The sequence below is a fragment of the Lycium ferocissimum genome, chromosome 8, assembly GCF_029784015.1.
Source record: "Lycium ferocissimum isolate CSIRO_LF1 chromosome 8, AGI_CSIRO_Lferr_CH_V1, whole genome shotgun sequence".
Lineage (NCBI taxonomy): Eukaryota > Viridiplantae > Streptophyta > Magnoliopsida > Solanales > Solanaceae > Lycium > Lycium ferocissimum.
The window spans coordinates 14,842,003-14,862,753 of NC_081349.1; the positions used below are offsets into that span (position 1 = coordinate 14,842,003).

General features: G+C 32.8%; 2 protein-coding genes and 1 long non-coding RNA gene across 5 annotated transcripts; 1 reads left to right on the forward strand and 2 right to left on the reverse strand.

Moving 5' to 3' along the window:
* The first annotated feature begins 3,852 nt into the window (after positions 1 to 3,852).
* Positions 3,853 to 9,911, forward strand: LOC132067326 (pyruvate dehydrogenase E1 component subunit beta-1, mitochondrial-like). 3 transcript variants are annotated; one of them, XM_059460522.1, is made up of 15 exons: positions 3,853 to 4,111; positions 4,258 to 4,342; positions 4,481 to 4,534; positions 5,023 to 5,103; positions 5,183 to 5,209; positions 5,417 to 5,479; positions 5,670 to 5,756; positions 7,224 to 7,349; positions 7,659 to 7,792; positions 7,882 to 7,954; positions 8,048 to 8,113; positions 8,194 to 8,232; positions 8,763 to 8,887; positions 9,033 to 9,147; positions 9,333 to 9,911. In XM_059460522.1, exons 2-15 carry the CDS (start codon positions 4,289 to 4,291, stop codon positions 9,399 to 9,401), a joined length of 1,113 nt encoding a protein of 370 aa, XP_059316505.1. In that variant the 5' UTR covers positions 3,853 to 4,111; positions 4,258 to 4,288; the 3' UTR covers positions 9,402 to 9,911. The 3 variants fall into 3 exon arrangements, with proteins under 3 accessions (XP_059316505.1, XP_059316507.1, XP_059316506.1); XM_059460524.1 differs by having other exon boundaries at positions 3,853 to 4,108; XM_059460523.1 differs by having other exon boundaries at positions 3,853 to 4,031.
* Positions 9,634 to 10,238, reverse strand: LOC132067327 (uncharacterized). Its single transcript, XR_009417129.1, has 2 exons — positions 10,203 to 10,238; positions 9,634 to 10,167 (listed from the first exon to the last, which is right to left on the reverse strand). It is a non-coding gene; the product is annotated as an uncharacterized LOC132067327 (long non-coding RNA).
* A 4,144-nt stretch (positions 10,239 to 14,382) lies between these two features.
* LOC132067328 (leucine-rich repeat protein 1-like) lies at positions 14,383 to 17,883 on the reverse strand. Its single transcript, XM_059460525.1, has 7 exons — positions 17,643 to 17,883; positions 17,213 to 17,345; positions 17,049 to 17,120; positions 16,151 to 16,294; positions 15,986 to 16,057; positions 14,969 to 15,040; positions 14,383 to 14,740 (listed from the first exon to the last, which is right to left on the reverse strand). The coding sequence occupies exons 1-7, from the start codon at positions 17,707 to 17,709 to the stop codon at positions 14,665 to 14,667; spliced, it is 636 nt and encodes a 211-aa protein (XP_059316508.1). The 5' UTR covers positions 17,710 to 17,883; the 3' UTR covers positions 14,383 to 14,664.
* Between the last annotated feature and the right edge of the window lie 2,868 nt (positions 17,884 to 20,751).

The window sequence follows — 20,751 nt, forward strand, 5'->3', positions numbered from 1 at the left end:
TTCATAAGCTAAACATAGAAATGCCTTTGACAAATCAGTTGTTGCCGTGGATAGGGTGGTATAGATGAGTGTGTTGAACTTGTGCAGTTTAGAGTCCTTCTAATCTATATTTTGTAGATTCTCAGCTCTATCTATGTTTTGTTCTTATTCATCTTTGTATATGTGTATCTACCAAAGTTTACCCTCCTTAGTGTCTCTTTAAATATACATCACTATTTACTGACAAAACTGATGTATACTATGTGTATTGCATTTTGAATAAGAGGCATTAGTTATGACATCGATGACTTAGACGTTTTCGGAAATCCACTACAATGTCACTCATCAAAATGAATTCTAAGTGTCGGCATATATTTCAACTTCTTAAAATATTCTCCTCCTTTGTGATCTGGATGTTATCTCCCATGTGCTGATAACTTTTGGACATTTTTGGATGACAGGAAAAAAGTTCTGTTGCTCTTGTGGCTCAAGAGAAATTCTCAGAACCAAGAGAAGTAGAGGTAGCTGCTTATTTAGCTAATTTTCATTCATGAATATGATTGGTGTGCATTTTGGTAACCATCTGATTTTAAGGAGATTGGACTTGCGTTCAAGGGAAACCAAAAACGGTGACAGAACCCTTGGAGGTAGCTTGTGAATTCACTCGCTCACCCTATTTATCGATCTTTCTCCTTCCGTATTTGATGAGCTAAAGTTGAAAACAAAGTAATGCTAAGTTGTTTCTGTTCGCCTTTGTTTACACCAGGCAATGGAAGAAAAGGTAGCTATGGAGATGAAGGCTGATCTGGAATCCAAGGGGGAGGTAGAGTTCCATGTATGTACCCTCGGAAAGAATGTCACCATTAAGAAAAGCATGGTCTCTATTTCCAAGGAAAGGGAAGATATGAACATGTCTATTTGAGAAGAATGAAGTTGGTATTGACCCTGATTTAGATGCTCAAGTTGAATTTGGAGCATTCCAAAAACTTGGTGATCCAACTACAAAATGACCGGCAGCCTAATACAACACTACAAATTTTAGGATGGTTATTTAACACATGAATACATGCTGTAGGTGAAGATTCGAGTACTTTGATTTTTACAAATCAGCCTTCTTATAAGGACTAATGAGCAACTCTTAGTTTATTGAACCTACCAAGAGTAGTTAGTGAGAAAAATGATTCTAACAGCTTCTTTGAACTAACTTTCATTGTTTTTGCTTCTTTTATTGTTGGACGTTGTTTGACTAATGCTAAGATTTGGTCTCTTTTCTATTTTTATTAGATGATTTGGGTGAGCATTTAACTTGAAGTTGATTTGGGTTGAATATTCACTTACACAAAAAAGGAATTTATAATATTTGAGCATGTCAATTCTCTTCGCATTTTTGTGTGTTGTTTAATGATTTTAAGCAAATCTTCTTTCACAAAAACGTTGTTACGCACGGGCATAAATATCTAGTTGAAAATAGAAATCTGACTTAAAAGTTGCTTAGATTACCATACTACATAAGGACAAATAATGGTTAAAATGATCCACAAAAAAAAATTAGTATACTCCAAGAAAACCTTGTAGCGTATGTCCCTGTTCCAGTAACGTCCAAGTGGCAACGAAAGAGAATTTGCTTTAGAGTATGAAATCTTTATGTTGCCTCGGTGAGGACTATAATATTGTGGTATCCTTACTTCTATATATAGTAGTAACATGTATATACATAATATATCCAGTTTCTAAGAATTATAATAAGCTTGCTTTATTAGTAAAGTATTTGGATAAAAAATTTCAAAGAAAAAATCGTGTTGGATAATTACTTTGTAAAAATGAAAACATTTTAACAATTAGTTGTATATATGCTTTTTAAAAATATAAAACATTTATATTAATTATAATCCACTTATTTATAAAACTAAAATAAAATCAAAATCTTACAAGCTCATCTCCAAGAAAATAAAAATAGTAAATATTTTTGTGATAATTGAAAATTTTATATATTAAAAAAATCATTTATAATCAGTTAAAGAATCTACAGAGAAGCACCATGCTTAGTTCTACTATCATTCAGTTGTATCCTTTTATTGTCTACTTAGACACAATTTTGCAATATTCTAAAATCTTTGTTCGAAATATTTTCTACACTTTGAAATAAAATCGAAGTATTCAATGATTTTATAATTTATATATGGGTGAAGAGGTCTTGTGTCTAAAAATGGATTGGTTTACTTTATTGGAAACAAGAACATAGTTTGATAATCTTATTGTCTAAAAAAATTCAAAAGTTACTTTAGTGAAATTTTTCTACAAATTTAATGATCATTTGAGGAATTGACTCGTATAAGTACATGTTTGAAGATTTCCTATAAATATCTAGGCATTAAAATATTTATGCAAGCGAAATAGTAGAAGAATATTTTTTTTCCACTTGTCTTCAACAAGAAAATTATTGATTGAGAGAACAAAAAGAGTAAAATAAAGAATTTTTTTTCCCAATTGTCTTTAAAAAAAAAAAGGCAATTAAAAGTGCTTCTACTTGTTCCGACACATATAAGGTTGTAATTTATTTTTTCTTTCGTATATGTGAAGAGCAACATGTTTCTATATTCTTTATTTCTCAATTTCTTTGTTCAATGAAGGATTTATTCCTTCCTCACAAGATTGATCTTCCAGCTTTCTACGGCTTTTAGATAGTCACATCAGCGAATAAAATTTTACATGTTACGTACTTCTTAAATTTAAAAATTACAGCTCATTAACCCATAGAAGAAGCATACAATTTTTTATTGCAATAGTATCACTCCTATGTACGAAAGACAACAAAATAATTACGTAAACAATATTGTCACTAATCACAAAGATCTAATCAAAAAAAGATTGCAGCTAATTAAGAAGACAGTACCTTTCAACAAAGTTGAAACGGTAAAATTAAGTGACGACAAGGCCAGAACTGAGCCTGTTGACAAGAGCCAGGACGCCCCTTCCTTGTATTCTCTACATTCCGAAATACTTGTTAAATTTCACTCTTCAAGGGTCAAACTATATAAATTTTGACATACATTTTAAGCTATATTTTTTCATCATATCAATATAAAAATAATTACAACTTATAGTATTTTTTTTTATAATTTTCAAATATCTAAATTTTAATTTTAAAATATTGAATTAGTCTAAGGACCTGTTTGACCATGAGAATTTTCCACTTTTTTCCCGATTTTTTTTCACTTTATTTAAAAATCAGCATTCGGCCATAAAACTTTCAAATACAAATACAACTTCAAGTTGTATTTAGAATTTGAAAAACATTTAGAGCCCGTTTGGATTAGCTGAAAAAAGTGAATTTTAAGTATAAGTGCTTAAAGTTATTTTATAAATAAGCAGTTACGTGTTTGGATAAGAGTGCTTAAAGAGTTTTTAGAATTAAGGATAATATTGGAATTAATAGAAAACATAAGGAATAAAAGGGTAAAGTTGTTGGTCAAATAAAAAAAAAGTTGGGGTTGAGCAACTTCTTAGTTTTGGCTTGTTTATACACTTTTTAACTTAATTTAAGCTGTTTTCTATTTTTGTCAAACACTAAAATAAGTTAAAAATGACTTATAAGCTGGTTTGACCAACTTATAAGCCAATCCAAACGGGCTCTTAAAATAGTATTTTTACTTTTCTCACTTTTAATACATTTAAACAATAAAATATATTTTGCATAAATTATAACTAGATACAACTCTATCTTCATCTCCAACTTTAACATTTTAAATAAAGTGAAAAATATTTGATTTTCATGGCCAAACGTCTACTAATTCAGTCAGTTTAACTCTTAAAAAAAAAAGCGTGACAAGTATGACCTAAAAATATATTTTCCTCATGAGAGACGAAAGAAAAAAAGAAAGATTTGGCAGCTAGCACCCATGACACTACACGTATATCGACTTTGATGAAAAGAAGTAAAGGAGAGAGAATCCTTGTTGCCCGTACATTAAATTATAACTTTACAAGAGTCTAGTGAAGTCGGTTCGTGCCACATCTTATGTGTCATAACACACAGAGCGACACACAATCAGGTACAAAGTAGGCTAAACTTAGCCAAGCTGATGATTGATCGTGTCCTGTTTTGCTTCTTGTCATCTTGATTTATTCGGTGGTAACTAATTGTGTTTCTTTCTATTCTTTTCTGTTTTGAGATACAAAGTTGCTATCATGGTCTACCAAAAGTGTCTGATTTTGGATGATCATTTTGATGGGATGAGTTTCCTGTCCGAAACTGATAATTCACATATACTCCTACAGGGTAATTAAGTTGGTATTTGGAAGAGAAGATATGATGTTGAGGATTGCAAAGCCTAAAGTCTGTTTCAGAGGCTTAATAGCTCCAGTATGTTTTAACTAACAATTTAATTGATGTCACATGATATTGCTATTCACTTCCCAAGATTATGAGACACAGTTAAAAAGAAATAATCCTTTTTTTTTCCTGTTTTCGGCTTTACGTTTTTTCCTCCAACTTCTGCAGATTTTGGGGCCAGCTATTTTGACTCGGAGAAGTTATTCATCTGGAGTTAAGCAGGTAAGCTTTCATTTTCCTTATGTAGGATTACTTTAAAGGAAAAGAAAAAGAAAAGGAGTAAGTTTGAATGGGGGTGTGTTCGGTAGGAAGGAAAATGTTTTCGCGGAAAATAGTTTTTGGGAAAATAAGTGGTTTCTTACCTATTTTCTTGTATTCGATACGTAAATAAAAGATATTATTTCAGAAGCATTTGTATACAAAGGTGTGGGTGGGGTGACGGGGATGAGGACTACGAGGGTGGGATGATACTATCAAAATGGAATTTGTTTTCATCTCTCGAGGGTATTTTTTTTTTGAGAGAATTGTTTTTTAAAAAATTTTACCAACAACATGAGAAAATTGAAAAATATTTTAGAAAATATTTTCCTTCCTCCGTACCGAACACACCCTAAGTTTCAGTCTCTTTTGCATTCATGAACCGAACTAGGAATATGTGATTGCTAAGCATATTGCTTTGTATTAATTCGTGCAACTGTAACCTATTGCAGATGATGGTGAGAGAAGCACTAAATTCTGCTCTTGATGAGGAAATGGCAGCTGATCCTAAAGTATTTTTAATGGGTGAAGAGGTAAGAACGAATTTGCATAGTAGTACATCAAATGATTTACTGATTGTTTCGTTCTGATTACCTTTTTCGAATGATTCAGGTTGGAGAATATCAAGGTGCTTACAAGGTTAGAGTTTCTTTTCCACTCATTGAATTTGCTCTCTTTCCCTATCTATGTGCAAGAAAAAACTTTTAATATGTGCCTCACAAAACTGACATTAGTACATTAGTTGTGTCTTTTGGGTTCACTAGTGTCAGTTGTATGAGGCACAAAAATATTTTTTTCTGTGCAAGTGTGTGCGGTAGTAAAAACCTTTTTCCTCTATTTTGGCAGGTCTCGAAAGGACTCTTGCAGAAGTATGGCCCAGACAGGGTTGTTGATACCCCAATTACTGAGGTTGTATTCCACTTTTAGCCAAGGAATAAATTTGCAGTCTTTATTTTTAATTTTCTTTAACTTCATGACGCTTTAATTTGCTCAACGTCATGCGTCGAGCTTCAGTTTACTCATCTATGTATGATGCCACAAGCTTTAGTTTCCCCATTAAAAGTGTTATTCATGTATCTGCTTATTTCTCATTGAGCAGGCTGGATTTACCGGACTTGCAACCGGAGCTGCATATTATGGACTTAGGCCTGTATTAGAGTTCATGACCTTTAACTTTGCCATGCAGGTAAGATATATCTTCACTTTCTCAAACTTCTCCATGTCAGCTTTTCTCACATGTCAGAATGGTTGCTATGATGTTCTTTTTTTTAAGCGAATTTACTCCACTAGATAGTATGTTCAGCGGGCCTTTTTATTAATAATAAAAACTAATCCTCAAAAGGGAGAGAAGTACAAGAAGGGGGTTATACCTTACCAATCCTAATGAGGTAACGAACCTCTACTAATCAACAAGTGTGCAAAAAATAAGAGCTAGAGAGAACTACATATTTTATAATCATCACACAGTTTATGTATTAGAAATAAGGATACTTTAGTAATTGAAAAATATAAAAGTCAAGAAGAAATTTGAGGTATCAGTCTCAAACTTCCTTTTTAAATGTATGAACCAAAAAGGAACGTTGGCCTCTCTGAAGTAACTTGATATATTTGATCCTTGTCTTTTTCTTCAAACCTATCCAAAACACTTGAAAATTCATCACTTTCTTCTTGGATTAATTGGATCTTGTTGAAGTTGTTGACGCTATTACATGATTCTGCTTTGCCAGACGGGTCGGCTGGCCAATGCGGTGCCTTGGAACAAACTTCTCAGTCACCTTACCGTTCTAGTTCTGCTTTTTACCATGAGTTTTTTTTGTTTTCCTGTTAATTTGTTGCCTAGAATTATATCTGTATCCTTAGCTGCATTTGCAAACCATTCATCCAACATTGCTCCCCGCTCCTCTTTATCAACTATGTTCACACCTTGTAGTTTATCAAACATATTTGGAGAAACAATACCAATACCGCTTAATTCCCACCTTGTAGGTTGCTATGATGTTCACAACCAGACTTATAGCATTAACCGTGTATAGAGACCAGTTTATATAGCTTGGGTAGTGTGTGAAGCTTTTAGTTCATCTTGGAGAAATTATATCATAAGTTTTCTATTTATGTAATTTTCAAAATTAGATCAGCTTTTCAACTCCCAATAAGCTTTGTTTTCCATATATAGCTTAACAAGGATGAACCGGTGGGAGTTGCTGCAGATAAAAAGCACTGAGCATCTTATTTGAGATCATGAAATTTTTCCACAACTAACTAATTCCGTGGTCTTGTCACCTTCAATAATTAATGTAGTAATTTCTTTTTGTTACACTCCCGCTGTTTCGATTTGTTTATCTTACTTTCCTTTTTAGTCTCTTAAAAAAAGAATCTCTCTTTCCTAATTTAGCAACTCTTTAAAAAAAAAAAAAAAAAAAATTGAAACTGGTAACTGATTTACTCTTTAGTTTCAACATCCCACATGGCATGTTTAAGAAGAACATACAACTCTCATCTTTTGTAATGGAACTTTTGTCTGAATTCTGTACGAGACATTTATGTTCGTTACGGCATGGAGAACCACTTTCCCTTCTTAAACTACGTGCCTTTCTTTGGGATATTGGAAGCTAAATTTTGTTGGGATGATACGAGTTCTGATGCATTCTTGCAGGCAATGGACCATCTGATTAACTCTGCGGCCAAAACAAACTACATGTCTAGTGGAAATATTAGTGTTCCTATTGTTTTCCGAGGACCGAATGGTGCTGCTCTAGGTGTTGGTGCTCAGCACTCTCAGGTACCTTGAATTAGTTTTATAGTGGTCTTTCTTTTAAATAAAACAGCTGTCGTGAGCAAAGAAAAGATTAGAAGTGGCATGCTTTTTCAATACTCACAGCTTCCATCTCCACTGATGTGTTTTTATCCGGCTGTGGATTGAGAAATAACCAATATTCAACAACATTAATGTCTCTCAAATTTGATATGCATTATCCTTTACTGGTTACAAGAAGACGATGGTCAGTTTATTAGGATGAAATGCATGTTGGGAAATCTATATCTCACAAAATATTAGAGCTCAGCTTGTCATATGATGATCAATATGCAGTGTTATGCACCGTGGTATGGCTCTGTCCCTGGCTTGAAAGTTGTGGCACCATATTCATCTGAAGATGCAAGAGGACTTCTAAAAACAGCAATCAGAGACCCTGATCCAGTTGTTTTTCTTGAGAATGAATTATTGTAAGTTATTGGCACGAGTTTGAGAGTTGTAGGCAAAATTTCTAAACACGTTGGTATCCAGATTAAATTTTTGGTAAATCAATTTTCAGGTATGGTGAGTCTTTTCCTGTGTCGGACGAAGTTCTTGATCCTAACTTCACCCTACCTATAGGGAAAGCAAAAGTATGCACTCAAACAAGCTTTACTTCTCTGGGATCGTTTGCATCCCTTCTTACTGTAGTCACCTGTTTGTGATGCTTTTTTTATGTATAACAGATAGAGAAAGAGGGGAGAGACGTGACAATTACAGCATTCTCAAGGATGGTTGGCTATGCTCTCAAGGTTTGTGTGTGCATACTTCCCTACATTCCGGTAATGAGTATAATTTCATTCTCCTTAATTTGTCTCCATTTCTTGCTCAGGCTGCAGGGACACTTGCGAAGGAGGATATAGATGCTGAGGTAAATTAATTCCAATAGGAGCTCTTTTTCGTTCCTTTTTGCAACGTGGTGATAAGAGCTGATGAAATAACATCATATTGTGTTTTACCTTAACTCCTTGATTTGAAATCCAGCCGTTGGCTTGCTCGCGTACTCTCTGCCATTAATCATTCTGATGTGTCCAGACACTCCTGATAGCCAAGGATATATGCATGCAACTTATAGATCTCAGTGTTCTTTATTCATCATTTGATTTTAATATAGAGGGTTTTTTCCATTCCTGGCCCATCGGCCAAAATATATAAGATTTAATCTATACACTGATTATGTATGTCATATGCTTATTTACGTATAGTATATGTATAATTTTGGTATACACTGTATATTATATGTATATTTATACTTAATATACAAAAGCTATACATTTGCTGGCTATTAATCTTTTGAGCGGTCCAAAAATGTAACTATGAGCTAAGACAGAGCTAGTTTTCAGATTATAGTTTGCAAACAGAAGTTTAAAATTGTGTTACATCTGTATACCGATCTTACAGGTCATTAATATTAGGTCAATCAGGCCATTAGACAGATCTGCCATCAATGCTTCGGTGAGAAAAACTAACAGGCTGGTTACTGTTGAAGATGGATTTCCTCAACATGGTGTTGGTGCTGAAATCTGGTTCGTGTTTCAAACTGTGTTGAAAATCATAACGCATTACTAGTTCTACAGTACTATATATAGTTGATGTAGCTGGTTGCACCGATTAGAACATCCAAAGGATCAGTCATTAAATTTAACTTTTGCTTTCGGTTGTCATATATAGTGCTTCAGTTGTCGAGGAAATATTCGAGTACCTTGATGCCCCAGTTGAAAGAATTACTGGTGCAGATGTTCCAATGCCTTATGCTGCCAATCTTGAAAGAATGGCTCTTCCACAGGTCTCTACTCTGCATATTGTATATTTTTATTTTCCAACTTATAATATTATAGTCCTTGGGCCTTAAAACATGTCACATATTCGAACTTTAAGCAGGCTGTTAACTAGAAGCCGTTACTATTTTCTAATCAGCAGTTTATTAGTTCGATTCACTTATTTTCTTGTGGTGATGACGGAATCGTGCAGATTGAAGACATTGTTCGAGCAGCCAAGAGGGTGTGTTACAGATCTTTGCCAATGGCAGCTGCTGTTTGAGTGTGTAACCTTTGACGGCTCGTAGGTTCTATAAAATAAATTTGTAGATGTTTGCCATTGTCAATTTGTGCTTTTTATTGCTTGAGAGGAAATAATGTAGCGAATTGGCAGAGAGAGTTCAAAACTGATAATATTGGGCAAAGAATAATGTTGTGGGAATGATATTGGACAGAATATATGCTAAGACATTCACGGATGAGGAAGCGCTGCTGCCTGAGGGATAATTTGAAGCTTTGAATTTTTGAAGTGGCGTTTGATGTAACGTGAAATCAGTTGATTCCGAGCATATATCGAAGATGATAAAGGGATTGAATTTGATGCCCACTTGATGCTTGAGATAGACATTATGCGCCGGTATGTATAACTAATACAAATAGTTTAATGCATTGCGAATTAGTTATGGATTCACGATTGATTATGATCATGTGTAGTGAGATATGAAGATATTTGAGCCAGGAATCTTTAAAGAAGTGGTCCCTTTCCACTTTCCAGTGGATGTTTACTTCCTCACATGTCTGTCCAGATGAAAGATCGTTTATGCTTATGCATGCAGAGGTCTAAAACCCGAAGCTATAATTTGATAAATGGAAAATAGATGCTTGCGTGTTTTAATTTATATGGCGGTGCTTGATTAACACAAAATTCGAAAAAGAGATGCTTAAATACTTAAGGTCTGGAATATGTATGGATGGCGATGGGGTGAGTATGTCTTAACCTGCAAAATTTCAACCCGTTCTGTCAGCATAGCATTTTCACCCGCATTCACCTGTTGCACTTGCACACACACACAGTTGCATTCACCTGCCCGCCCTGCTGAATTTTCTTTTACTTTCAGGAGAGTTGCGTTCTAAAGTATTATATTATATATTTAGGAGCCGTTTGGACATGGTTTGAAATCATGAGATGAAATCATGATTTAAAATCATGTTTGGACATGCAATTTGGATTTTTGAAGTTGTATTTTTTTTTATAGACATAAAAATCTCACAAGTTGTGAAAATTATCAAAATATTCTCATTTTTTATTCTTATACAATCTTACTAAATGAGCAAGTCATAGTTCATAATAAAATTAATACGTTACTAGAAGGCCTTTCTAAGAAATACAACATCAATTGATCAAGCTTTAGTTTAATAAAAAAGAAAATTTAACATGAATAGTAATGTAACTACTCTTTAATATAATCTTTTCATATGGTAGACATAAATAAAGGTTGGTAAATGGTTGGTGGGAGTAATTGTTAAAAATATCTACTTATGATTTTTTTTTTTTTTACAAAATATAAATTTATGGGTTAAGTTTTATATTTAAAATTTTTAAAATCGTGATTTGAAACCTCAAATCATGCCTTTTTGGATGATTTGGGTTTTCAAACCATGGTTTGAAATTATGAGACATTCATTTCATCTTATGGTTCCAAATCGCATGTCCAAACGCCTACTTATAATAAGTCTGTACCTGCCAAAATTTTGCCTTTGTTGAGTTTGAAATGATGTATTCTATATGGGATGGATCTGTTAACGAAATTAAGCTAGCTAGTGCATAATCTCTAGATACATGCAGTGTTTTGTTACTATCTTCCTCTAGGGGGGATCTATTCCGATCAGATAAACTAAATTTTGCATTTTAAATATATTCTAACCGTATATAAAAACATACTGAATTTTGTTAAGAATGAAATTTTTGATTGCTTAAAAATTAGGAGCTATTACTAAAACCATACAGTGAATTGTTCTGCCATAGCTCGTATGTGCTGTCTCGCTGTTTTAGCCTTTAGGAGCTACTGAACTTTGGATTTTAGAATTTCAACCACTTGATTTAGTAGGGATATACAAAGTAAATCGATAAACCGCACCAAACCGATAAATAGAGTCAAATCGAGAAAAAAACCCGATTAGTGTTTTGGTTTGACTTGGTTTGGTGTTGAAAAAAAAATCTGATCATAATTGATTTGGTTTGGTTTTAGCTAAAAAAAGTCAAACCGAACAAAATTTATGGGTTAAGTTTTATATTTAAAATTTTTAAAATCGTGGTTTGAAATTATGAGACATTCATTTCATCTCATGGTTTCAAATCGCATGTCCAAACGCCTACTTATAATAAGTCTGTTCCTGCCAAAATTTTGCCTTTGTTGAGTTTGAAATGATGTATTCTATATGGGATGGATCTGTTAACGAAATTAAGCTAGCTAGTGCATAATCTCTAGATACATGCAGTGTTTTGTTACTATCTTCCTCTAGGGGGGATCTATTCCGATCAGATAAACTAAATTTTGCATTTTAAATATATTCTAACCGTATATAAAAACATACTGAATTTTGTTAAGAATGAAATTTTTGATTGCTTAAAAATTAGGAGCTATTACTAAAACCATACAGTGAATTGTTCTGCCATAGCTCGTATGTGCTGTCTCGCTGTTCTAGCCTTTAGGAGCTACTGAACTTTGGATTTTAGAATTTCAACCACTTGATTTAGTAGGGATGTACAAAGTAAACCGATAAACCGCACCAAACCGATAAACAGAGTCAAATCGAGAAAAAAACTCGATTAGTGGTTTGGTTTGACTTGGTTTGGTGTTGAAAAAAAAATCTGATCATAATTGATTTGGTTTGGTTTTAGCTAAAAAAAGTCAAACCGAACCAAATCAACCCGACATTACATGTATTCAATTTTTAAAATATTTTATACATAAAAATATTTATTTGTAATGCAATTTATAATTATTTTTTAAATTTTTTCGTAGTTTTTTATCTATTATCATATTATTCAAGCTTGAACTTAGGATTTTGAATGTGAATAAGTTTTATATCCTAGGATGTTAGTAACTCATATAAAGTCCAAACCAAAACCAACTCACCACTAGTAAATTTATCATTAGGAATGACAATAATGTTAGATATCTATTCTTTAGTTTTGTATAATTGGTTTAGAGAGTGAAAATACATACTTAAGTTTTTTTCTTATCATGTAATTAATACTTATTAGTCGTACTTATTTTAGCATGACTTAGTATTTTTAGATTATGGTCATTTTCTTTATGACTTATTAATTAACAATATATATTTTAATCGATTTTATTATCTTTTGTTGAATATTTTAATACAATGTCATCACGCTTTTTACATTTTGTGTTATTTTCTTATGAAACACTATAATTACATAGTTGTATCTTACTAAGACTAAAGAATATTTGAAGTAAAATTTATATGTTTTGTATCAAGACTATTCCGAAAAAAAAAAAAAAAAAAAAAAAAAATAACCCTAGAAAACTGAATAACCCGAGAAAACCCGATGTTGAAAAACTCGAATTTTATTGATTTGCTATGGTGTATAAATTTAAAAATCCGATGCAATTGGCTTGGTTTGATATTTAAAAAATTCGAACCAATCCGATTCATATACACCCCTACTTGATTATATGCCATTTCACTGTATTCTTGAGAGCGTTGAGCAAATATCCTTTTCTCACACCATAAATATTACTTACAATTTAAGCACATGTATAACTATGAATTCCACAGATATTTTCGCAAATAAATGCATTATATTACTAATACATTGCGTCTGTGAGGGAGCAGAGTAAAACATTTCAATAGCTAGGTAATGACAACAGATTTCAGTTAATATTCTATATAAAATTTAAACCATAACCCGAACCACACCTGCGTAGAATTGACTTTTCTTCACTGATCCGCCCGCTCTGCCCCGCAGTGGACGCATATGTCTAAACCCACACCACTAGGGGTGCTTATCGGGCGGTTCGGTTGGATAATTGTGCTTAACAGTTCGACTTATCGGATACCGGTTTTTAAATATCTCAATCGGCTAACCAACCAATAAGATATAGGTTGGTTCAGTGTGGATTTAGCGGTTAACGGTCGATTAGCGGTCGGTTTATCGGTTAATTAATAAAGTATATGAGATTTTTTTTTTCCTCTCTTTGCTTGGACTATTGCATCAATACAAAATTATCGAAACACAAAAGGCGCAATATTGATGATGTATAGGTTGCAAACTCACATTTGACCCTATTTGCTTCACATCACAAGATTTAAATGGATGTATTACTCATGGTGGGTATTCTTGGGAAACATGATTTTAAATTATTAGAAATACGAATTAAATTTTCACTAAAGTACCGTTATTAAATAAACTGTGCAGATTAAGTATGATATTTTCATACTAAAGCGTGTCAATGTCCATAAGAAAACTTATTTTTCTCAAACAACCACTAGTAATTCTATCTCGTTCTCATCTTCACCATAGAAAAGGGAAGAAACATCCAAGGAAAGTAAAATGTTTTGAATGATTCTAGTTGGTAACATGAGATAATAAGAAACAAACACCAGGCAGAAGCAATAAGGAAAATGAGAAACTGCTACCATGTTGCGGGAAGAAAAATGAATTTTAGGCTCAAAGATTAGTATTTCTAATCTTTAGTACTTTATATACATAGGGATTTATTTATAATTTAGTTATTCTTAACGGGTTAACGGCTAAACCGATAAGGAAAATGAGGAAACCGCCCCCGCACCATTAAGCCGTTAACTATAAAATTCCAAACCATTCCCCATCCGCTAATCCAATTACCCGATACCAATAAACCAATAAACCTATTTTGCGGTTGGGTTATCGGTTGCGGTTCGGTTTTGAACAGCCCTACACACCACCCCACCCATATATGCTACTCCCTCAGTCTATTTTTATTTGTGATATAGTATTGACTTGACACGCTTATTAAAGAGCAAAAGATAAAAGAATAATTTCATTATATCACCTTTTGAATTTAATAATGCAATGTTTTGGGAAATTTATCGAGAAGTGATTATAGTAACTAACAAGGATAAATTAGGAACAAGTGTTAAATTCTATCTTGATTTTTTAAACTGGACATTTATTTTTAATATAGAGGAGAAATAAAAAAGAATGGAGGGAGTACAGTCTGCACCACTACAGTACCATCCCTATGAATATGTCATAATGATTATAAAGAAAGCATACTATTAAAAATAACATTACAAGTTTAAAAGTTAGATTGCTACCCTTCATTGAGGGAGTACTGCCACAAAAATGGTACAGAAAGGAAAAGGACTACGCTAGTAGAGTGGAACCGTGAGGTATTAACATTTATACTACATGAAGAGAAGGTAATCACGGAGCAAGATCCTCCATACACAAACCTATAGATATTTTTGCTCTTCTAGCAGCTATATTAATTTAAAACAATTACTAATCTAGGAGATTAACTCTGCTCACATATGCTTTAGTTGCAGCCTCCTGTGTCATATCTCACAAATCCCATAAGCTCAGGTCCTTCTAGTCTTGGGTTGTTCTTAAAACTGCAATCCATTAACTCAAGAAGCATTACAAAAGAGATTTTAAAAAACCACCAAATAAGTTCAGAGGCAAAAGTCAGTAGTATTGATTGTGTATAGTATATGATATTTTGTGTATACAATGTGTATATTATATGTATATTGATACTTAATATACGAAACTTGTACATTTGTTAGCTACTATTCTTTTGAATGGTCCGAAAAAGTAATTATAAGGGCCAATTCATTCACCTTTCCTCAGTGAACTTAGAGAAGGAGCCGGAGGTCGGAATGTAGCCACATAAATCGTTGTTGGACACATCTCTGCATGCAAAGAAAAGAAGTTAATGAGTTATGGAATTTGGTATTTACTCCCTCCGTTTCATAACAAGTGTACATTTAGCTTTTTCATTTTGGTATAAAATAAGTGTCTATTGTCATAATAAAAAAGGAGTTAGCTTTAATTTTCTAGATTTGTCTTTATTAAATGTTAAGTGAATAGATTCCAATGTGTCAAGTTAGTCCCTCAATTCCATAATAATTGGTGTTTTAGATTTTAATTTTCCAAAATAAATGGTGTTTTAGGATTTCAAGAAGACTTTGGACAGATTCTTCCAAGATTACCCTTATTTAAATAGTCAAGATTCATTAACTACCTTTTCTTTTCTAGAAAGTAGTAAAACTTGATTAGGGTAAGTTAGTAAAAAACACTCCTACTTTTCTAGAAGTGAGCAATTTCTTAAGGAGTGTGCATGAGCTTAAAAAACTCACTTATTATGGAGTGGAGGGAATAGTAGTTAATATGCAAATTTTAATTAAGGATAGTTTAGTCAAAATACTTTTTTTTTCTTCTAGAAGTTAGCATTTTCTTAAAAGGTGTCTTTAAAAGCTAAGTAGACACTTATATATTTTGAACGAGAGGGAATATCTATTTAATGAGGAATTATTTACTCCCTCTGTTTCATAATAAGTAGTGCTTTTAGCTAGGGCACACCACTTAAAAAAATTACTCACTCCTAGAAAATACGACGTGTTTTTGCTAACTTACCCTTAATTAAATGTTTTGAAAAAGAAGTAGCTCCTTAATAGTTTCTTGGTTATATAAAACTCCATATACTTAAATAAGGGTGAAATTCCAAGAAAACAATTAATGTCTTATTGATTTTGTGAAACGTCACTTATTTTGAAACAAAATAAAAAGAAAAAAATATCACTTATTATGAAACAAAGGGAGTAGCAGTTAATTGAAGCTTGTTGTAGAAAACTCACATAATCTTGAGATTTGCAAGCTTGGTAAGTTCCCTTGGTACTCTTCCTGTCAGTCTGTTCCCATTGAGTCGGCTACAAACCAGCAGTAAAGTTAGTTGAAGCTATAACTTATGAATCTTGTGAAAATAATTAATATGAGAGAGAAAAAAATTAATAAATACTTACAGGAATCTGAGATTGGAAAGCTTGGAGAGAGATGGAGGAATAGTGCCACTGAGGTTATTGTGGTAAAAATCAAGACTTACTAGGCTCTTAAGACCTCCAATTTCTGGTGGAATTGAACCCACTAAGTTGTTCATGTATAGTTCCCTGTAAGTTTGAGACAGTAATATTTATCTATTTAGGTTTAAAGTCATGAGTTCATCTTTCAGTAAATTGTATACCAACATTTTCACACAAGTCCAACTGAGTTACTATCGTTGTAGAAAAAAGGCTGAAGAACAAAATACCTCCTTAAATTTGGCACGTTTTATTCAAATATCTTAAATTATGTTTGGTCTTAATTACCCATGTACTTGGTTTATTATATTGTTACCCCTCAAACTGTAATTGGTCGAAAATGTAATTACCCGCGCACTTGGTTTTTCTACAACTCAATTGATTTCAAATGGCACTTAGCGCATGAGAATGTAATATAACAGTCACATCATATTAATCGAATGCGTAAAATTCTAAAATACCATTTCCTATTATATTTATCCATTCTAACGACTATGCCTAAAAATTCTAAATTACCATTTCCTATTATATTTATCCATTCCAACGACCATTTCCTTATCTCCTTCCATATATCTTCTTTATTCCTCCATTAAAAATACAGCCCAATTGTTCCTTCTTTCACCGTTTTTCTTTTGAGGGGTAAGGTTTATAGAAAAGCAAAGTATATTTGAGGTAACTAAGACCAATTATTTTTTGAAAGAGTAAGGATTAGAAAAAAGCCAAGTCCATGAATAGTTAAGACCACGTATAATTAAGGGGGATTTGGAATAAAATGCACCAAATTTAAGGAGGTCTATAAATATTCTGCCTAAAAAAAATGGAGAGAAAAGAGAAGTGGACTCACAAGTACTGGAGACGTTCAAGCTTCCCCAACTCAGGAACTATATTTCCAGACAGCTTGGCATTTCCGAGATCACTGCATACAACAAAAACATGTTCTTACAGATAACGAAAAGCATTATAACAAAAAGAAAGCATAAATCATTGGAAAAGAAATAGGAGACATACAGTCGGGTGACCCGATTTTCAGAGTCACAAGTGACATGAAACCAAGTACAAGGATCCACCAGGGTCGGATCCCAGCTCTGCAACACATTATCCGGGTCATTCACTGCTCTTCTTAATGCATACAGAGCATCACCTGGATAAGGCCAAAACCCATAACCAAATTTAATTAGTACCATTTCATTGTAAAAAATAATTTTTTTTTTTTAAAAAGGCAGCACGGTGCTCAAAACATCCCGCGTCACAGGATCCGGAAAAGAGTCACACCCCGAAGGTGTGATGTAGATAGTCTAACTTAATGTAAGTATTAATGGTTGCGCTCGAACCTGTTACCGTCGTAAAGACAACTTTATCGTTGCTCCAAGGTTCTATTGCGTCAACAAAAAACATAAAACAAGACAACCTAGGATTATTCCAAGATTCATAGACTTACCTTCTACATTTGCATTGGCGAGTGTTAGTAAGAGAAGGAAAATATGAAACAGAAAGCAGATAGCCATTTCTCCAACTTCAATTGTTAATGGAGTTGATGTTGGTGGTGTTCTCCACAACAGAGATCGGAAAAGAGGGGGAAGGAGATAGATTGATAACTTCTAAGTAGGTAGTTTAAAGAAAAGAATCTACTGAGCTTTGTCAGATTGGTGGGAATTTATAGAGCCAATAAAAAAACATGTATGTCCCTCTGCCCTTGTTGCTAACTTGTTTACACTGGTACAACTTACTTTCAAATTTTTAAAATCTAAGGGGTGGTTTGGTAGGGTGCATGAGAATAGTAAGTACTGAATATGGTGCATTAGTAATCTTGGGATAGTTATGCTGGCATTATTATTTATCGACTGTTTAGTTTGTTGTATTAAATAACATGCATTGTATAATTTCTAAATGGTATTGAAAGTGTATCAGAATTGGAATAGCATCAATTGATATAGTTAATGCCATGATTTACTATGTATAAGAATAATACTGAATGGTATAGGTAATACTAATATTAGTTGTACTCAGACTTAAATTTGTAACTAAACATTGTACTAAAATATAGTATCAATGTTGTTCTACCTAATACGCCCTACCAAACGACCCCTAAAAGACAAGAATTTAGAAAGTTGAAAACTTTAACAAAGCACAATGTTCCCTTGACTTTGATTACAGTATATATGAAAAACACAAGAACAAATTCTTCTTTTTGAATTTTGATGAAAATTAAATTTTTCAATTTTCTTGGGGTAAAAAAAAAGAAGAAAAAGTATAATGTCGGGGATAATAATAAAAGGCTGTATAAAGATTCTTAGATAAGTGAGACGATAGAGATGGAACCTCAAAGGCTCTAATGGGGAACAGACATTCACTGCCACTGGACTTGGAATCTACGTTATTCACTGTTTTAAGCGCGCAACACTTGGAAGATAATGAGAATAATTCAAAATCACCAGAACTAGCAAAGACAAAATACTTAATAAATTACTAGAAACAATAATAATACAGTACTATAATATTACCGCCCCAAGAATGTATTCAAAATATTACAGACAAGTCTTCACGACAAAAACTTTAAGAACTTGCGTTGCATTACATTGATATCCGTTATTTTCGGTTTTATACATTTACCTTTTTTAAGTTAATGTTTTGCTTGTGTTATTCATTCTTTGTACTTTAATTGAGAAAGATTAGTACTACCACTCTATATTATAGTAGTACATCACCCAACTCTTATGTTTATGCATCAGTCAAGAAACAAGAATTCTCTCCAATTAGTACTACATCACCCAACTATTTTTCATGCTATTAACAAGGATATTGAAACTATGGGGGAAAAAACAAGGATGTTTAAACTACCCGAGGCTTCACCACTTCAAGCGGAAAAGAATAAAATGTGGATTAATTTAGGGTGTGTTCGGAACGAAGGAAAATGTTTTCATGTAAATATTTTCTTGGAAAATGTTTTCCAGGAAAATAAGTGATTTCTTATTTATTTTTTTTGTTTTCAATATTTAAACAAAAAATACTATTGTATTATCTAAAAAGCATTAGTATATAATCTAGATAAATACGTGGGGTGGGGTAGGGGTGTGGGGTGGTGAGGATGGGGGTTACGGGGTTGGGAGTGGGATGAAGATGAGGTATGTTGGACGATGGAGAGGACACAATCAATGTGAAATGCAATTTGTGAAAATTATTTTCTTACTTCTTCTAATAAAGTCATTTTCCTCATTTTTAACGAACTAATTTTCTAAAAAATTTGATCCACCAAATTAAACATGAGAAAAACGTTTTCTTTCACATCGAACACACCCTTAGATTCAATTAACTTGAGTTTGTGAGATTTGCTTAGGGATGTAGTAATTGGACTTCATTAGGTCCCTATATTTTTTGTAACACGATATACTAGTGTTGTAGCACAGGGCACGAAAACCATCATTTTTCTCTGATTTGTTTATTTATTTATATAAACAAAAGATTCCCGCCTCTTTATGCAAGGCGGGAAAAGACTTTTGATAACAATATGAAGTGGTGGGCCGGTGATGCGACCGGTGACATTACAATCTACACACGTACTTGGATCAAAAAGTAAACAGCAGGATAGTCACATTTTTTTTTAGAAGATGACACATGCCAATAAATGGAAAAATAACAGAGATAGTCCCTTATGTTTGAGATTAGGTTTAAAGTAATTCTTTAAATATATTTTTAAGCAGTTTTATTCGGGTTTTTGTCGTTTAACTTTGTCAAAATGAACACTTTTGATCTTCGTTATTATTATTGTATGTCAAATTTGATAGGAATATCTGTGAAAAGAAAAAAAAATTATAAAAAAAATTATCAGGAGCTCAAATTTGAAGGTGCAGTTTTTGCTAGTTTTGGTCTATTTTCTTGATTTTGTAAGAGCATTTTTGATGCAACTCCTGCTATTTTTGATATCTATTGTAACTTTTGTGTTGCGGTTTTTAAGATTTTATGTGGGTTTTCTGGTGTTTATGATTATATGTTTTTCAAAGTTTCCCTCAAATCAATAGATAGAGTTTGTCAAAATATTGGATAGAGATTGAAAGTGTCCATTTTCGACAAACTTAAAGGATCAACACTATTCAAAAATATATTTAATGGATTACTTTAAACCTATCTCAAACATAAGGGACTATTTTTGTCATTTTCTCTTCATTCTATAAAGATTTATATTTTTAATGTTAGTGGTTAGTGGTATTATACTCCTTTCAGTCCATTTAAGGAAGAGTTTTATAAGGTTCGTAAAAATATGTCTAAATTATACTTTAACTTTGAGTTACGTGGTTACTACACACCTAACATTATACTCGAACAAATTTTTTTCAAAGTCAGTACGCAACCCCCAAATATTAAATGGCGGTCCACACGCGCCCGGCCCACGTGCCACGTGTTTAATTTTCTTTGGCTCATTTTTTTATTAATTTATAAGGTTCTTCAAAAAAAAAAAAAAAAAAAATCTCTAAAAATATGTCTAAATTACACATTATTTAACTTGAAAAAAAAAATCGTAGTTCGTCTCAAAGTTCATCCATTAATTTGAT